The following is an 18,831-nucleotide window of genomic DNA, read 5'->3' as shown; positions in this document are numbered from 1 at the left end:
ATCAGCTGCACTGCCCACAGCCCCTTTACTACTTATTACATTTAAGAAAAAAGAACAGAGGGAACAGTCATAGCTGCTCTGCTTCAAAAGTGATAGAGCCATGCTGTGCAGAAGGTGACATGCCCTGCTTTCTGCTGTTTTCAGGGAATACATAGCAACTTTCACAGTCAAACTTTACATTTATCCCACAACAATTGTAACAATCAACAATTCTTGTAATTTCTCAAAATTGCACAGTGTAGCCGAAGTCATTTTTCATAACTCATTTTGCAAAGCGTTTTCCTCTCAGGCAAAGAGTCCAAGAACACAACAACCTTCTCCTCCAAGGTAGCGAAAAGAACACTGCGTTCATATGTTCACACATTCTAATTAGGAATACAAAGAACAAACCTTGTATGGATGTCTGTAAACCGTCTGTGATCCTACGCAGCAGAACCTCAAAATGCATCGTGGGCAAGTGCCAGTGTTCAGTAACAGCTGAACAATTGGTCTGTCCTTTTCTGTCAGTGAAGACATGCTGGATAATTCTAAAATTATAAAAGAAAAAAGGTTGGAATAAACATAATTCAGCAATTCAACAATAAAAGGACTCAACCATATTTGGAGTCACTGGATTTTTATTTTTCTGTCCTCTAGAGAAAGTTTAAGATATGTGTTTGTCTTACATCAAAGGCACAATAGAATTGAAAGGGCAACCCAAAAAGACCACTAACTCAGGGAAAACCTTCCGTACTTCCTAGAAAAACATGAAGTCAAGAGTTCTGACAAAGATATGCTGAGCTTTTGCTCAGAGTTTTATCTTTGATAAAGTGCATTATGTGACGTTATTCTTTACTGAATGGAGAAGATGGATGGAGCTAAGACACATTAAGCCAAACATAAAATGGAAATTCCTTCTAAAACTGTAGCAACTGAAGAATCAATCTGTCAAAATCATAGAAAAAACCCCCTAAAACCTGGATGCCACCCCCTTTTGTCATACAAAGGCCTAAAAGGCAAAGGATTTATTTTCTATCCATTACCCACTTTAATTTTGAGATTTCTTATTTCCCATCTCAAATATAGGACTACCGTTTTTGTGAGTGATCTCATAATGCTTTTTTTTTCCCCTAAAAGATTATGGCTAATTTGGTTTTCTGTTGCTCTCTCTGGCCAGAACTTTAGAGGAAATTTCCTGCATTTTTAGAAAAATATAGACCACAATAACCACAGTTGTTCGGACCAAAGGTTCAATTAGTCTACTGTCACCCAAAGCGGGGATAAACAGATGCCACCTGGTGTGGTTCGCCTGTCAGTAAACCTCAACAGATCTTTCCTCCAATCCTTCTCTCTTTGAAATATTTGCCTCCACATCCTTCAGCAAGGAATTCCACATGGAACCACCTGATTTTGATTTGGGCTTAGCTCCTCTAAGCAACGTCTGATATCCCCCTAGTTTTTATATTGCAAGAGACAGTGTAGAGGTGGGATATGTTGGCCTTCTCCATGTCAGCCACAGTCTGTTACACCTCTGATGTCCTAGCCTACTCAGGAGAACCTTGCGTAGAAATCTCTTAGCCACAAAAACCCTTCACAGCATAGGAAGTTATTAATTCAATTAATTTACTTTCTCCTGGATTTGAATTCTTTATGGTAAGCTATAAAAACCAAGGACTATCTAGACAACTTCAAACCTCCTTTTAAAAGAAAAAAAACAAACAAAACCAACAAACCAAACATAGTTTTAGGTATTTGTTAACTTGATTCAGTTTCATGAGACTCAAATGATATTCCCACGATAATGTTTCACGCTACATCGCCTGAGACAAGAGACTTAAGAAGAAAAAACCGGAGAAGTTCCTCAAGAAACCTTCCGCTTCCACGGGCGGATTTAATGCAGGTTACACGGCGCTGAACGCCAGCAGCGCGGCCGTGGAGGGCAGGTACCGGTCTCCACGAAGCCGCTTCCCCCGCCGACACCGGGGACGTAACGCGTTTCCCGCGACCGTCGAAGCAGAAGCCACATCGCAACCCCCGCCCTCCCCCGTGACAAACAGGCGGGTCGCGATCGCGACGAGGCCAGCTCTGACCGGCCCAGCCGCTCTGGGGGAGCTCAACACCCCCGCTCCCGGCCCGGCGCCTCAGGTCTCGGGGAGGGAGCCCCATAACACCACCACCACCCCCCGCCCCCACGAGCGCGCGCGGCCCCGACCGTTAGAACCGTTACAGCCCCCCCACACTGAGAGGCGTCTCGCGCGGGCTGAACCCCAGGGTGAAGGGGGAATGGGGATCGCTCAGCACAGGGCCGCCCTCCCGCAGGAGGCCTGAGGAGCCGGAGATGGGCTCCGAGCTGCTGCCGCCCCCCGCCCGCTCCCCGGGGAGAAGCGATCACCTCACAGCACCCCCCGCTCCACGCGGGGCCTCGGCCCGCCCCTCCCCCCTCCCCCCCCCCGCCGTTCCCGGGCGGCCAGCGGAGCCGGCACAGGCTTGAGCAGAGGCGAGGCAGAGCGCATCGATGGGCCAGCGAGGTGGGAAGCCGTGCCCGAACGCCGGCTGGTGAATAGCTCGGCGCTCCCGCGTCACGTCTGCCGGTGGGCGGGTGGGCGGGCGGAGGAGCGCGGCGGGCCGGGCCGGGCCGGGCCCGCAGTGAGGCGGAGATGGCGTCGCAGCCGCCGCCTCCTAAGCCCTGGGAGAACCGGCGGCTGGCGGGTACCGTGGCGCCGGCCTTCCAGTGAGTGTGTGCGCCGACCCCTCCGTGTCTCCCCTGCCTATGGCGGGGTTGGGTGTTCGTCCCCTCAGGGCGGCTGCGCCTTCCCCCGCCCCGGGCCTCCCGCCTTGGCCTTCTCCCCTGAGGCGAGCTCAAAGGTCGGGCCCAGCCGGGCAGCGCCTCCGTGGGCTAGTGGCTAAGCAGAGCTGGAGGGGGTTTGTCGGTTTGGGTGGTCTAGGGGGGGTGGGTTATCCGCTGGGGTGGTTTGGGGTCGTTTGCCCTGCTTTGTTGAGGGGTTGTGTGCCAGGCGGGGAGGGGGTCTCTGGTGGATCCTCCCTCAGTGAGGAGGGGGAGTGGGAGTGAGAGGCTTCTGAAAAATACTGGCTTCAAAACCTACCGGCGTCTGTAGAAAGCTGTGTGTTTAATACGGTGAAGGTAAAGCTGTACGTGTTGCCACGAGTGGACAGAGCGTGGGTGTCCATTCCTGGGGATTATGTAGCTGTGTGAGCGTGTGTGCCTCCACAGGAGTGGAGAAGCCTCCACAGGAGTGGAGAAACCTCCACAGTTATCCCCAGGAACTGGAAAAGATGCGTGTGTATGTCCGTCTCAGGTGTGCTCACCAGGGAATCTGAGCTTTTCCAGAAAATCCAGCCTGCTCACAGAAAAGGATGTTGTGCAGAAGGTGTTTGTAAACTCCTTCCTTTTTATCAGGAGATGAAGGAAAGCTTGGCGGTTGAAGACCAGTCTTGTTTTTCATTTGGTGCTAGCAACTGCACTAAGAGTTGAAACTGGGCAAAAGGTTAGCCCAAGACTAAACATTCAACAGAAACTTTTTTTTCTTACGCTGCAAGTTGAAGCTTGCTGAACAAGAAATTTGGTGTTAATTTTTCTTGGTGAGGTTATCTAGCTCGTTGTAAATAGCTTCAAGCAGCTTTAAAGTGAGTTGTCCTAAGCTGACTGTTGGGGGGGGGAAGGTGTAGTGTGACTTAATAAGTTACAGTACCTCAGTTTTCTGTGATGACAGCTTATTTTTTTCTTCTGTTTTTAACTATTAAGAGAGTTAAAGTCTATGATGGAAAAAACAAACACTGTGAAGATACAAATATTATTCTTTACTGTAAACCCCTGAGTTTTGCCGAGAGGAAGTCATTCTCTACCATATACGGAAATAGCAGAGCAAGTACGCTTCACATTGAAAGCCACGCAGAAAGAAGCAGCTCTGTAGCAGTTCAAACTTGACTTTTCTTATGCTATTTTTTTCTGTGAAGTTAATGGACTACAGAAGTGGGAAGTCATGGGATGAGGCAGTAAATGTGGGAAATGACCAAAATGTTTGACTTTTAGGGTTATAATATAGGATTAGCTTTTTAAAGAAACAGCAAAAGTTGGACAGCTGCTTAACAGACTTTAAATACCAGTCTAGTACTTGCAGAGTCTTATTACGAAGGGTATAGATAAAGTGACGTGAACTTTTATTCCTTCGTATGCCCGTAAGTTTACTAAATTAAAAACAAATAAGTGACTCATAATACCTCTTTCTGCTAGCTGTTAGCAGTAATAGATTCTATCCCTAGACGTGCTACATAAAGGTTATTAGATAGTTTGGGGAGAGGGGGAAATTGGGGGACCCAAAGCCCTCGCATATGTTGTTGTATAATTGCTTGGATTCTCAATTAGGTCACACCATCCTTTTCTCTAAGGGTGGATTCAAAGGAGCTCTCAGACTTCCTTCCCGCTGTATCATTGGCTCATTGTATAGAAGAGCTGAGAACAAGTAATGGAAATAAATCTTTCAGATTCCAAAGTTCATAAATATTCTTAGTAGTGCATATGAGAGGCTCTTGTGTACAGAAAAATGACGTAGGTGTTATAGCATCAGGTTTGATGGATCTAGATGTAGCACTTCATGCTTTCTTAGTCAATACAATAAATATACTGAAAGTTTTTCCGTGCGTACATTTCAGATATATTACAGTTCTGTATTTACACTAAATATCTCATCATGTTTTTTCCCCCTGAAAGACCTGTATTTCCTGACTGGAATTTTTACTTCCCACAAATGTTGTGCAACATACTGAGTGTTTGGCTACCAGGTTCCGTATCCCAGCACTACTGAAACACGCTATCATACTTATATAGTTAACCAAGAACTATGGGGAAATGAAAATATAAACTTATTTGGAGTATTGATCTTGCTTGTCTGAATTTGTTTAGGTCTGCTGACTTGGGTGACAACCTGCTGACCAGGCCTGGACAACCCACAGTTGCACGAATACCTCCGCCTATTTTGCCAAGACCGTCACAGCAAACAGGAAGCAGTAGTCTGAGTACTTTCAGGCCAGCATATAGTAGTTCTTTTTCTCCAGGCTATGGTTCATATGGAACCTCTTTTTATGGAAGCTATAGTCCTTACAGTTATGGATATGGTGGTTTGGGTTATAACCGCTTCCGTACAGATGATATTCCTCCCAGCAGGTTTGTTCAGCAGGCTGAAGAGAGCAGCAGAGGTGCATTTCAGTCCATTGAAAGTATTGTGCATGCGTTTGCCTCTGTCAGCATGATGATGGATGCTACCTTTTCAGCTGTGTACAACAGTTTCAGAGCTGTGTTGGACGTAGCAAATCACTTCTCCCGCCTCAAAGTACACTTCACAAAGGTGTTTTCAGCTTTTGCTTTAGTGAGAACTATAAGATACCTCTACCAACGTCTACAACGATTACTAGGTCTGCGGAAGAGCTCAGAGAATGAGGATTTGTGGGCTGAAAGTGAGGGGACAGTAGCTCGCGTTGGCCTTGAAGACAAGGCGGCTAACTCTGCAAAATCCTGGCCCATTTTCTTGTTCTTTGCTGTCATAATGGGAGGTCCCTATCTGATTTGGAAACTGCTTTCTACATACAGTGACGAAGAAACAGGTAAAGATGATCAGCATATATTGTTCCTTTTGTTATCAAGTGTATAGCAATTTATCTTAGACTACAGTAATAGAAGTTAATAGATATTGGGGTACAATACTGAATTTTAGACATGCGATACAAGTAACAGCCTGTTTAAGTAGCCCGTTGTTGAGTTGGGATGATGCAGTTTCATGGTAAGCTTTGTGTGATTCCAAAATCATGATTCCTTTCTACTTCTCTTTCCTTTATATTAGATTTGGCAGTTGGGCCGGGGGGGGAAAAGTATTGATTGGATTGACTCCACAAATCGTGCTTTGTTTGTTACACCTGACAGTTCTCTGTTGGCAAAGGTTTAGCAAGGAAGTTAAAGTGTTTTCTTCATTTCCTTTAAAGAAAACCACCAAACTTTATAATTCGAAGCAGATAAACATTTAATTTCTTTTTGGAACAGTATCTAGTAACTGGGCGAGTGGAGAAGACGATCATGTAGTTGGAAGAGCAGAATATGATTTCAATGCGCTCTCAGAAGAAGAAATTTCTTTCCGTGCTGGTGACATGCTAAAATTAGCACCAAAAGGTAAACTTCTAATTTTGTATTTATTTTCTAATCACATGTGAAGTAAGTCATATTGTTAGAGTCTGAAAATGAAAACAAAAAAACCTCGCCACCTTATTTGACCAAACTCCTCATCCTCACTGATTTTTTCCCCCCATAAGTTATTACATGCATTGTAATAAAACTTATTGAGTAGTTTTGTTCGATTTCTCTAAGATACGACACAGCCTAAACTTAATCAGGGAGTGCTTTGCGGTTACCCTTGTGGTTACCTTTTCCTCACACTGTGAACATCCTTAGGCATTTGCAGTATGGTGGTGTCATCGATTTCAAAACAACTTGCACTTCACAGTACTTCTCAGCTGACCTCACCAGTGCAGATCCTAGTCATTTCTCTTGTGAAGTAATTTGTATTCGCATTTTATCACAGAGTTATTTCTTCTGCGTGATGAGCTATTGTCATCTACTTTCTGGCGTATTTGTGCCTCAACCACAATGTATTTTGAATTGTTTTGTAACTTGATGCATTTGTGTTTTCTTCTTCAGAACAGCAACCCAAAATCCGCGGTTGGCTTTTGGCTAGTTATGATGGCCAAACCACAGGACTTGTGCCGGCTAATTACGTCAAAATCCTGGGCAAAAGAAGAGGTAGGAAAACAGTGGACCTGGAAAGGATTACAGAGCAACGGCCAGCCTTTACCAGCACATCTGTTAGAGGATCCGCTGCTGCTGTGACTTTAGAGGAGCAGGAAGCTGCTTTTGATTCTGTTTTTGCTGGAAGTAATAAAGTTCCTGTTGCATCTGATTCCACTGTGGTTAGTGGAGAGAAACAGGAACTCTAATGCACTTTCATCAACAAAGCAACTGAACTGTGCTTTATTGATAAAACTTAGGCTTTGTTGAAAATCTGTATTGTAGCGGAACACTGATGGGTCTGTACCAGTTATTGCTGCTACTGACTGATGAAGGGATGGAGAAATGATTGCTCAAATTTGTAGTATTTATTTTTGACTCACCTAAGGCTGTACATTAGTGACTCTACCCAACCACCTGGCAGCAGCTCTGAGATCTTGAGATGAGGAGAATTGAGGCATTTATAATAAAGCAAACAAAAAGAAATTCAAAATGGGCACTGCCGACCTGCACTCGTTAAGGAAATAAACTGTTGATGAAATCTGGAGACTAACACCCAGCCTTCATTGGAATGTTGGCTTGACAAGAGGCCTCTTCAACAGGCATGCAAAGGGAAGATAGATTTCTGTAAGGTGTCCTCCAAAGCTGAATGCTGAGGACCATAAAATAGTAACAGTGCATTGTTTCCCCCTGAAAGGAGGGAGGATTGCAAGAGATTTAGATGACACAATTGAATGGTTAGAAGTTCTAAGTTGCTTGCTTTTCCTAAGAAGTCGAGCTTCTGTCATAAAGACCTTAGCTCTTATAAAAAAGGGACTTGGGAGAAAGGGGAAAGAAATACAGCTTACGAAGGAAGAGCAGTGAGGCTTCAGCAGTAGTTCTAATGAGTTCTCTTTTGTTTATTAAAATAACGTTACGATAAAGGACATCCTGCAGTCAGGCACTTTCCAGCACACTTACTAATTGTTATTCCCTTCTGTGTAAACTAACTTGGCATCACTCCTTCCCATTTTTGTATTGTAGCCTGTTAACTGCCTATCAGTAGTGTGTCATCTACCATCTGCATCCCAGCCTATTTCTGTTCTTTATTGGTTTTGTATGAATGTCAAAATATCTGTCCTGCCTTTTAGTGCAGTAAGAAAGCATTGCGGTGGGGGAAGCTTAATGTAATTTGAGTGGCAAAGAAAGAGTATAATTTCTTGCTTAATTGTCTCAGTTAGCTAAGGTCTTGGAGTTATCTCCTTATTCTGCCTTTCAGGTGGTAAATTTTGCATCTGCCCATAAAATTTGAGGGCTCTGGTTTATCGAAAGCCATAAAAACATTAAGACTGTTCAAAGTATTTAGTATTTTCTTCATATTGGTGTTTGAGAATTCTGTATTTAAATACAGTTTTGGGTTTTTAATGAAGCAAAGATAATTAAAACTTTTTTTTCCTTGTAGTATGTATGTATAACATGTTGAGCTTCTGAAGGTTAGAGCAATGGATAAAGTAACTAAAGCTTGTCTTAATCATTAAAATAGCTTTTCTTTTTTATTTTAAAGGTACTCAGAAGTATTAGTAGGACACGTGCCTTTGCTTAATTGATCCAGTAGCTTCAGTTTGACTGTTTCTACAGAGTTCTTCAACACCCATTATGTGTTAGCAAAGCTTGCAGTATTTATACTTTAATTGCATTTGCTGGCCTTGAGTTCTTAGAATTCTGTTCACCACAACAAAACTCTGACGAGGAATTGAAGTGAGCACAGTTTTATTGAGATAGAGTGGCTGAAAAGACAAATAATGTGCTGGAACCTTGGATTTTAAAGTAATCTCTGAATGCCTGTTGTTGATAATTAGAGCAAAACTTTAAGTGGTTGTGCTCAGGTATTGGAAGATGATGCAAGGAATAATTTTTTTTACTAGATTGTTTAGACCTTCAAGTGCAGAGAAAAAGGAAAGAGTAGTTAAAGGGTAAAGGAGAAACTTTAAACAAGGTTTACTAGGTTTAAAACAGAACACGTTCCTGAGACATTTCCCTGTGTACCAGGGCATTGAAGACAATTATCTATATTTGGAAATGGCATCTGTTGTTGAAATAAAAATAGCAATCGATCCTGAAATATAAAACATATAGAGGAAAAAAAAGGGGGGTATCAGGTGTACAGTTCTGCTTACAGTGCGTATTCATGGAGGGAATTAATTTTACTGTTGTGAGATTCAATTAATGGACTGTCAGCCTCTCTTGTGCCAGTGAAAGATTTCAAACAGAGCAATGGTCTTTTAAATAAATGAAAAAAATAAACCCCAAACTTTTGGTAGAGTATCTATTCAAGTAGACTTCTGTTTTCATGCTCAGAAGACAGTACCATGAGGTTTGTTAGAATCTTTAAATCTTACTAATTTTTAGACAGATGAGTTTAATTTCACTTTCAGGTCATGCTATTTTGAAAACAATTCTTTTAGTAGGAAGATAGGTTATTAATAACTTAACTGACTTCTCATTATAGTAGTTTGACTTAGTCTACCAATTGCTGTCATAACTGTATGTGCTAAATCTTGACAAGAATTTTGATCCTTTCAATCTTGTGATTACTTTAATGGGGAAAAAGGCTCTGAGGAAATGAAGTTATTTAACACGCAATTAATTGTACTGATGGCAGAAGGGTATTAAAATTCATTGAAGTAAAATACATACTGTGCTTTAAGATTTTGATTTTTTTTTTTTTAAATGCACAAACTAGCATCAGGAAAAAAATTTGAGTCCTACAATTTCATTGTCTATGTTTCTGCCCATATGTCAGGCTACAGGAAAACAAAACATCTAAATGGCTGCTGATTGAAAGAGGGAGGCTGGTTGACAGGCTGCTCAGGACTTGCACAACTTCAGAAAGGTGAGAAGACTAAAAGGAGCAGGTGTGGCTGCAACAGGAGTGTGTAGAAGAGGAGAACAGAAAAGCGATGCAGTTGAAATATTGTTAACCTTCTGCATTAGGCAATTGACTCTTAAGATGTCTACATACTCAGTTACCTTGATGTTATTCTTTGGAACTACTTATATACCTATAGCAGACCTAGAAGTCTGTAACAGACCTATGACGTTTGTTTATATAAGGTTTTGGTTTAATCTTTAATCTTACACTATTTAGTATACCAACCATTTTATGCTTGGATACTGTCTGAAGTAATGAGAGATGCCAGTTTTGACTGGTTCTCTGGGTGCTAGCAGTATGTCAACATGCACATATTCAGGTTTCTGAATAATAAATTAAAATACTCTTTTTGTCTAGTAGAACTTAATAAAATTGTCCGCTTCTTTTGCACAGGTTCAAAACCTCTTCTGTGGAGCTAGACTGCAACTGAGCTAGTAAGATTGTTTTGACTTATTCGCCGATCTTGGTGAAATTTGCTAGTCAGGTAAATGCAAAGAAAATGCAGTTTCTTATAAATCTGATTTGTTTGCAATGAAAATTTTCCAGAAGAGGTACAAACTCAGAAACCAACACAGTGATTTTCTTGAGGCACCATAGCTGTTGTAGAAACACTGTTGTCTGCAACAGTAGCGGAACAGCACTTAATTTCCAAAACATAGATGACACAAAAGTGTATGTTTTTAAATAGCTCCTTCCAGTTTTTTACAGGTAGTAATACACTTTTTTTTTTTTCCCACCCTTGTGTCCTGGGACCGGTCCTTCTGCAGACTGAATTGAAGCAGGGGGATGATCATTGGGATGATAAATCCATCTCCTGGATTCTGTGGGCATACTGAATGCTTTTTAGCAGCTCGATAATCTCTCCTTGAAACAAATGTACTCATATAACCGGTTTAACTAGTAACATTGGCATGATGTCAATGTGGGGCACCCCTGGATCTTTCTTATCTACAGGTTTTAATGCTACTTTGAGATACTAAAGTTGCCTAAATTTCACAGTAGCTACAAAACTATAAGACTAGAGCAAGTGACGTGGTTTATTTATGCTGTAAAAGGGGATCTTTACAGATTTTTTTTATTTTAGAAATGAAAATGCTTTAAAGGCAAAAAGCTAGTTCCACTGCCTTTGAATTATTGGTAACTGAGCAAACATAGTCTCTAGATTATCAAATGAGTAAAATTTGAGATACTGAGGGGTTTTTTTCTCAAATATTGTTATTGGTATTTTTTTTCCTAATAAAAAAAAGGGAAGGAGTGAACTTCTGCCTAACAGCCCAGGTTAATTCCAAAACTGCATTGCCAATTCTCTGACACAACATCAAGCCTGCATTTATAGTGTAATAAAATAATGTTGTAATAACACAGCCATATTGCAGCATTAGCTTATTCTATGGATTGCTGTGGGATGGTATGAAATCAGGGGTGTTTTCTACTTTAACTGAAACCTAAGGGAAGTTTTCATACTGATGTAAAGAATTCAAAGTTCATATACTTTTCTAGATTGGTGCAATCATTTTTCTGGGCTTTTTTGCATTCTGTGTCCTTAATGTATTTCTCTAGGGTTTCGGGGTGGGGGGGTTTCTGAAGAAAACTGTTATTATCCCTGTGGCCGTGATTATCTTGGTGATTCCTGCCAAAATACCAAGGAGGAACAGAAGTTATATTTGATGTAGTAGGAAACGTGCGGTAGGGAACAAGCCAAAAATGCACAAAATAGCAAGATTTCGGACCATCTGACCGTTCGCAGAGTAACTTTGGTTTGAGAGGAGCCTTGAATGGCTCCCGCTGGTTGAGCTGTTTGTGTAATTAGCTTTAAGTTAGATGTTCTGTTATTGCTTTTATAGTTACAAGTGTATCAAATATTTAATCAGCTCAAAACCTGGGAAAAGCTTAAATTAAGGTGCTTAGCTTTGGTGAGCATCTTTTTGTGGGTGCGATGCAATTGTGAATAGCGTGCTTTGACACAAATTCCTGCTTAATTAATATGCCGTACTCGTATCGTGAGGTTAATCCTTGAATCTGATGCATCATTTTGACAGGTGGTAAATGAAGTTCTTACATGCCAGGACTACCCAGATTTTTCTTTCATGTAAATGTTTCAGCATGTGGGAATGTAATTGTGATTCTGAGATTTTTTTTAAATTTTTTTTTTTTTTAACTTAAAAAATGGAATCGAGAGTTATTCCTGTGGAGTGGTGGGGTACTGCTCAAAAAGCCTGCACTGGGCTCGATGTGGATGCAGGCAGCCGAGGGGAAGGGTTGGTGTGACGTCGTACTGAGCTAGAGAGAGGTTGGCGTGACATCATTGGTTGCCCGGAGTGCGTGATGTAGCAGTTCTCCCCTTCCCCCGCCCCAGTCACTGGGGACTGCAGCGCGGGCGGAGGCCGGGCTGCGTCATTGGTTCGTGACGATGCAGAGGCGCAGTCTGGCGTCACGGCTGCGTCATGCAGAGGCGGGGAGGGCTGTCCCCGCCTTCCCGCCCGGGGCGGTGCGTTGCTAGGCTACCGGACGCTGGGCGTGAGGCGGGAGGGGGCGCTGCCGCCGCCGCCGCTGCACTGCGACAAGGCGAGGCCGCCGGGGCGGGCGGGGCCGCGGCCGCCGCAACACTGCCCGCGCGGCCGCATTTCCCCACCCATCCCGGCCAGCCTATTGGCTGTCCCTGGCGGGAGGGGGCGGGGTCTCGTCACCCGCCCGACGCCGATTGGTGGCTGCCGTCCCCCTCACGGCGCTCCCCGCCCGTGCGTTCCCTCTCCCCGAGAGGGTGGGGTCGGGCGGTGCCGGCGTGTGAGGGCGCCCGTCTCCCGCGCTTCGGGCAGGGCAGGTGGGGAAGGGGGCGGCTCCGCGGGTCCCGCCGGGCCGAGCAGCCCCGGGGTGGCTCTGCCGAGGTCCTCCAGCGGGGAGCGGCCGTACCGGGCTGTGCCCGGGCTCCGCTCCGCCAGGCGCCCGGCGCGGCGTTCGTCTCCTCAGGGAGCGGCGCCGCCGCCGTCCCGCTGCCTGCCCGGGCGGCCGTTGCGCCTCGAGGAGGAGCCGTTGCCCATCCCGTCGCGCCGCTTTGCCCCGCGTCCGCCGACCCCTCGCCTGGGAGCCCGCCAGGTAACCCCTGCCCTGGCACAGCCGGGAGAGCTTCCTGCAGTCCCGGGAGCGCCGGCGCTGGGTTTCCCTTCCTCTCTCCGGCCCCTCCGTGCTTCCGACCGGGGAGGGGTGCCTGAGAGCTGCGGGGGTCTTCTCCGCCGGAGAGGGTTGGGGTGGCAGGCGGAGGTCCTCGCTGATGAGGGCGGGTCCCACCAGGGCGATATTGCATGAGGAGACGGGTTACACTTGTAGGATCTTGCCCCCAAAACTGGGATCAGTCTTTATTTTTTTTGTTCAAATACCTTATTTTAATTTTTATTTTGACTTGTATGTAGGCAAACTACAATCAAAGTCGCTGTTATTTCTCTCCCCCACCTCATTCTGCACCATCACTTCCTTGCATTTAAGGGTTCTGCATGAAGCATCATGCCCGTCCCACCATCTTTACCTTCCTGCAGGTTATACACGTGCAAATCTTCATTTTTAGATCGATTCTTTGCTTTAAATAATAATAAAAAAAAATCAGTTTAAAATGAGGTGGTGTGTTTCCATAATGTAAACCAACATCCTGCGTAATGAAGTAACTTTATTTATATCATATCAGTTGTATGAAATACTAAAGTGTTGGGAATCCTTTGCACTACTTAATTTAGAATTCTAAGTATTACTAGAAGTTCCTATTGTCACATATATTGTCGCTATATTGTACATATTGAATGAGTTCATCAGAATGAAACAATTCTGCAACTTTTTTCCTCGAATAGTTTAGGAAATGGTTAACTTGAGCTTTACTTGCAGTAATAAACTGGAGAGAATCTGCAGAAGTTGCCTTCTTTCTCTTAACAATATGATTTATTACAGGCTTTATGTTGCTCCTCTTATGGAGTGCACTATTCTTGTATGAGGCAGAATCTTGCCTGAGTCTTTAACCATACTTCTAATGGGATTTCCTAAAGGAGAAAAAGGCAAATGTTAAGTATCGTGTGTAAAGCCACAAAAAGGAGTCCTGTGCTCTTTCCGGAAGAGAAATAAAAAGACTTGACTTCTGTATGCTCTTCATTTATCTTTGCAGTAATAAGCATATATAAAACTGTATTTTAATGTACAGAATAAGTGGATAAAAAAAATATTTGAGAGACAAAGGCTTCACCCCTTCTGAATGTGTCATACATTTCAGAGTACCTGTTATCCCTTCACGGTTGGGTTGCTTCATGTTCCACAGTGCTGGTGTGTACGTAAACTTGTTACCAGCAAAGTACTCAAAACATGCTGTATTTCTTCCTTTAAATTATAGACTCTAACTATTGCAAAATAACTGCTTTTCTTTCTTGCTTTGATTACCTAGTATAATCATATCGTAGAACTAGTCCTTAAAATGGTGATTAATGGAATAGTGGCATTGCTAGTAATTTTACTTTCATTAAGCATGTTTTATGACTCAAGACCAGAGGATTCTTATACACCATCATTTATTTATGTCATTCAAACATATTTTTTAATCCAGTGTGTACATGTGTACAAGGTAGCATGAGAAGTCAGCTTCATATTTGATAACTGCTCAGGTTTGCCACTGTTGCTGACCTGGTTATTTCTTTTCATAATAGCAGGTATGGTAGATATTCAGTGGCTCAAATATAATTGATACTGACATCTGTCTGTGCACTCATGGTGAGAAGTCTCCACCACAGAATGACCACAGTGACACCACTTGATAGTACTATCAGGATGAGGGCTAAAGACTCGATGACTGCAGGGACTGAGCTACCTTTATCTTCAGTGGCATTTATCTTAGTTGGAAAGTTTGGGCTCATATTGTCTGTGAGATCTTTGCCTTTTAAAACTGGTTATTTGGCACACTTTGCAATAGATTTAATTTAGAATTGCTAAAATACTATGACTTTTTTCTGTTGGACTTGTCTTCTGTGTTGTGTTTGTGGCTTTTCTTCTTTATTTTTCTTTAATCTCTTAAATATATGAAACCTGAACTATTTTGGTGTGTTCTGGAATATTTCTTTCTGATGGTTTCATTCAGCTGCTCTTTTGAGAGGATGAGAGCTTACAGTGACCCGCTATTGCAATTTCTGTTTCTACCAACAAAACAAAAAAAGTGCTGGGCTAGCTTCTAGACTCAGAAACAATATCAGTGCTATTTTGTATATTTTAAGCATCTTTTCTTTTAGCTGCATGGAACAAGGGTGATGCAAAAGAAACATCTTCATTTAGTATTTTTTTAGTAATAAGTGATCAGTTAAATCTACAGTCCTCTATTTTCCCTGAAGTTCTCTATAATGTTTGCTTTGTAAGTCAAAATTCTGTATGTGACTTTTAGGTTCTGTTATTTATGTGATCTATTTACGGTACTTTGGAAAAGGTCCAAAGTGCTGTCCAAAGTGCTTTCCAAATACGAGTCCTTACTAAGCTCTTTGCGTTACTTGAATATGAAAGTCTTAGTTGATGCCTGCAGTTTTCTTCCAGCATGTGCTAAGATAGTACTTTGAACTTCTACTGTGTTCTCTGGTCTATATAGAAAATTATTTGGAAAAAGAAAAAAACAAACCCTAAATATAACACTTTTTTTCAAATTAGAACTGCATTTTTAAAGTGTTCACTGCTGTCCTTATATGCTTTGTTCTCGTGTTCAACTCAAAGTTGAAGGGAAAAAAGTTTTCCTGATAATCCCAGCTAATCAGGAGTTATGAGTGCCTTAGGACAAGTCAAGAGTCAAGTCTTCAGGATGCGAGCTGAAAGACATCCAGGTGTCGTGCTTCCTGGCTCCAAAAGATTATTGATTGCACTTAGCTGGGTGCCCTGGCCTGGCTCCTATATAATGGAAGTCAGGTGTGCAAAACAAATAGGCAGAGCAAGAGGAGACTGAAGTTGAGTGGTAGGAAGTTTGGGGGAACAGACAAGTGTATTTGAATGTAAGTAAATTGAAATTAAAATATTTTTCTATAGCTTAGGCTGTTTATTTTGAGACTGAGAGGAGCCTTTTTCTGCATTGGAGGGATCAGTGTTGTGAATCCCTCCCGGAAATAGACAACTCAAAGGAATGGCAGGTAGTGCCTGCTTGCTGTTGCGTTGGTTTTGGTGTGTTTTGCACATCTGCTTTTCCCCCCAGGGTTTTGAGGATGCAGATATGAATGCGTAAGTTTTGTCAAATGAATTGTTAGTACTTGACTGTGATGCTGCGGTATACGTTCCCCATAGTAATTTATGGAGTGCAGTTAACATAGATCAAGGTTTAGCAAACCATGCAGTGAGACTTGGTAATGTTGTTTTCTCTTTTAGGCTTAAGTAGCCAAAGATGAGTCGTGGATTTTCAGAAAACAATAATTTTCCATATGACAACAATCAAATGGTTTTGGATATGATCCTGTGTTCCCTAATTGGTGTTCCTCAGCCTATCAACTGGGACAGTGTGGCAAGGCTAGTTCCAGGATATACATCCAAAGAGGTGAATTTACTAATAAAAGAATTTGTATACTTTAAGCAGTACTTTTTGAAGAAGAAAACATCTTTGGGGGAGGGAGGGGAAAATCAAGTTAAGGGATTTTTTTTTTTCCCTTAAGTAATTTATACCTAAAGAATTGAAAATGTTAAATGAGCAGTAGATTGAAAAAAAAAAAAAAAGTTTTTGTTTTCTACAAAACCTAAACATTGAAATGACGAAATACATTCTGCATTTTATTTCATTAGAACTGATATAGAATAAGAACAAAAATTACTGGAAAGTAAAAACTAAAAAGTGGAATAAAAAAAGTAGTTGTGTATTTCAAATTACATAGCTAGGATTTTCATGGAAAGGATGGTAGTACCCACTACCCTCATGTAGATTGTAGTATACTTACTATCAAATCTGACAGCTTTCTATGCTTGTCATTACAATTCTGAGGAAGTATGAGTTACAGATCTCCATTAAGTAGGTAGCTAAGAGTGCAGTTGCCTCTTGCTTGGTCCTATGTGGATTTTTCTTTCTTTGGTTGGAATAGAGTTGGATGAACCTAGTACCTCTGTCTACTTAATCCTTCTGGATTGCTGAATTTCCTGGTGAAATGCTTGCTTTTTCAATAATAATTTTGAATTTTTCAGTTCTTGGGGGAAGTAATCGAAAAGAGGAGAATGTCTTTTGCCCTTGTGATTCAGCAAAGCTGGAAAAAACCAAACAAGCCAACTGTCTTTATTTTCTTTCACACTTAATCAAATGTGTCAGCTCACATTTAGGGCATTGCTATTGGGCATCATTGTAACCTTGAATTTAGAACATTGAAAATGAATGATTGGGAGTAGAAGCTTATGTGGAATGTTACTGCTGTTCAGGTACTTGGCAAAGCACTTGAGAGGGGGTCCTCAACTGTTTACCTTTCAATTTGCAGACAGCGCGGTGCACATTAAACAAAATAATTATAAAAGTATCAGTGATGTCTCTCCTCACATTAATTAATATGATTGATTAGTACATGTCTGGTTACTCTGTTTTAAAAGAACAAAGTGTCTCAAATATGTGGAGTCCCTGTTAATGGCAATTAAGTAAATGTATACCTGTGCTTTTATGTATCTGTTGGATATAGTAGACTGGCATCCTTACAAATTTGAGAGCCTACATTAATATCAGAAGGATGTTGCTGTGTGCACCTTTCCCAAAGGGGCAGGTGGCACACAGCAGTGTCATTAGCTCAATCCAAAATAAAGAAATAAAAACAGCTGCTTGAATGGAGCCTGACAAGCTGTGTCACAGGAGGATCACCTGGAGAATTAAGTAGATTTACTTGTATGTGTAAATTAGCTGTGTGTAGGATTCTGTTGAACCAAACCTCTAATTGTCATTGTGTCAGTACAAATCTACAAAATCAAAAGACTTTCTACTTCATCAAAACACGGAATGGAAAGTTAATAGAACTGCGGTGGAAATCACCAGTCCCTTTTGTCCAAATCAGAATGAAAGTCATAGAGTAAAAGAATAATAATTATTCTTTTATTCAATTTTAATAATTATTATTAAAAATTTAATTCTTCAGTTACTGTGACTACTTTTAATAATATTTGACAATGTTTATGGTAAAAGAGCCAGTTACAAAAAGAGAATTTAAACTCTCCCCATAACTTTCCCTTTTGAAAATCAGGCTTAAAATCACAGGGTTTAAGGAAATAAAGGTTGAAACAGGTTCCACCTTTTTTATCTTTCTGTTAGAGTGTTTAATTATGGTAAATCTTATTTTACTTTGTATTTATGTACTTTCTGATACCACTAAATAGGAAGCAATGTAAGTTTAATATTAGTAACTGTTCGCATGCAAAAGATATAATGAAATACAATATCCGTCTCAAATTGCAGTTATTAAAAATGTACTGAAAGCTACTGCTTCATTGTCCTATCATTTAATCTTGTGACAGTGTGCAAAAAGGTTTGATGAACTAAAAAGCAGTGGAAGTTCACCTGTTGACAACCAGTATAATCCCCTGATGGCCGCTGGTGGGAGTCCTGTGGAAACTTTAGCTACGTACATCAAATCCTCCTTGCTCGATACACAGACAGAGTTTCAGGAGCCTGCTATTGGGCAGGATTCCATTACTATAACTGGTATGTTTTTAGTCATTCTGAAATATATTGGCTTTGATGATGTGCATGCTTTTCTGTCCTGAGTGGTAGGTCCACCCAGGAATAGTACTTTTTCGTCTTTTGAAAAAGAAAGTTCAGTATATATATAATACATACATGAAGTTACTTTGAGTTAGTTTAGATTAAGAATCAATGTTTGTTTGGGTATTTTTTAATAGTTTGTCCTTCCAAAAGACATAAATCCTTATGTTAAATCCTGTGTTCAGGATACACAGGAGTTGGAGCGTAGTCTGGCTACTTTTTGATGCAAGACAGTCTTGCGATGACATACAACATGTCTTAGTTTTCTGTTCCAATAATAATTTGGCCAAAGAGGACCAGTCTTAATAGTTATATTTTAATCACAGCACAATTAAATATTGTTAACATCTCCTTAAGTACTTCTCCTGTAAGAAGTTGTTATTAACTGTGTGATAGCTATTCTCTTATTTTCATTGTAGACTGAGATGTTTTCAGCACCTT

At 41.6% G+C, this 18,831-nt stretch overlaps 3 protein-coding genes across 11 annotated transcripts in view; 2 read left to right on the top strand and 1 right to left on the bottom strand.

Moving 5' to 3' along the window:
- The window catches only part of PUS10 (pseudouridine synthase 10), a 33,886-nt gene extending 31,470 nt beyond the window's left edge, over window positions 1-2,416 (bottom strand). Inside the window, exons 1-2 of one of the 3 annotated variants that reach the window (XM_054822527.1) lie at window positions 2,372-2,416; window positions 391-527 (exon numbers count right to left, since the gene is read on the bottom strand). In XM_054822527.1, coding sequence (XP_054678502.1) covers window positions 391-516 — 126 coding nt within the window. In that variant the 5' untranslated portion in view covers window positions 517-527; window positions 2,372-2,416. Of the gene's footprint in view, window positions 1-390; window positions 2,107-2,371 lie in introns of those variants that run through there. The other 2 variants (XM_054822528.1, XM_054822530.1) reach the window with 2 other exon arrangements.
- A 152-nt stretch (window positions 2,417-2,568) lies between these two features.
- Window positions 2,569-10,052, top strand: PEX13 (peroxisomal biogenesis factor 13). 2 transcript variants are annotated; one of them, XM_054822532.1, is made up of 5 exons: window positions 2,576-2,710; window positions 4,901-5,598; window positions 6,032-6,157; window positions 6,683-6,784; window positions 9,552-10,052. In XM_054822532.1, the coding sequence occupies exons 1-5, from the start codon at window positions 2,637-2,639 to the stop codon at window positions 9,584-9,586; spliced, it is 1,035 nt and encodes a 344-aa protein (XP_054678507.1). In that variant the 5' UTR covers window positions 2,576-2,636; the 3' UTR covers window positions 9,587-10,052. The 2 variants fall into 2 exon arrangements, with proteins under 2 accessions (XP_054678506.1, XP_054678507.1); XM_054822531.1 differs by lacking the exon at window positions 9,552-10,052 and having other exon boundaries at window positions 2,569-2,710; window positions 6,683-9,442.
- The window catches only part of SANBR (SANT and BTB domain regulator of CSR), a 28,212-nt gene continuing 19,001 nt past the window's right edge, over window positions 9,621-18,831 (top strand). For 4 of the 6 annotated variants that reach the window (XR_008576675.1, XM_054822522.1, XM_054822523.1 and 1 more), the window contains exons 1-3: window positions 12,455-12,773; window positions 16,041-16,206; window positions 18,144-18,330. Coding sequence is in view for 4 of the 6 variants with exons in the window: in XM_054822522.1 (XP_054678497.1) it covers window positions 16,057-16,206; window positions 18,144-18,330 (337 nt within the window). In the remaining 2 variants the exon portion in view is untranslated. Of the gene's footprint in view, window positions 9,642-10,073; window positions 10,165-12,454; window positions 12,774-16,040; window positions 16,207-18,143; window positions 18,331-18,831 lie in introns of those variants that run through there. The other 2 variants (XM_054822521.1, XM_054822524.1) reach the window with 2 other exon arrangements.

This window comes from Grus americana, chromosome 3 (genome assembly GCF_028858705.1).
Source record: "Grus americana isolate bGruAme1 chromosome 3, bGruAme1.mat, whole genome shotgun sequence".
NCBI classification, from domain to species: Eukaryota; Metazoa; Chordata; class Aves; order Gruiformes; family Gruidae; genus Grus; species Grus americana.
Note: the sequence above shows the minus strand (reverse complement) of the source record. Positions and strands in the feature narration are given on the sequence as shown.

Bases quoted from the DNA above. Each gene is read 5' to 3' on its own strand.
- PEX13 (XM_054822531.1), top strand. From the start codon at position 2,637: ATGGCGTCGCAGCCGCCGCCTCCTAAGCCCTGGGAGAACCGGCGGCTG. The intron at 2,711-4,900 runs GTGAGTGTGTGC...GAATTTGTTTAG, and splicing joins ACCGTGGCGCCGGCCTTCCA to GTCTGCTGACTTGGGTGACA. The intron at 5,599-6,031 runs GTAAAGATGATC...TTTTTGGAACAG, and splicing joins ATACAGTGACGAAGAAACAG to TATCTAGTAACTGGGCGAGT.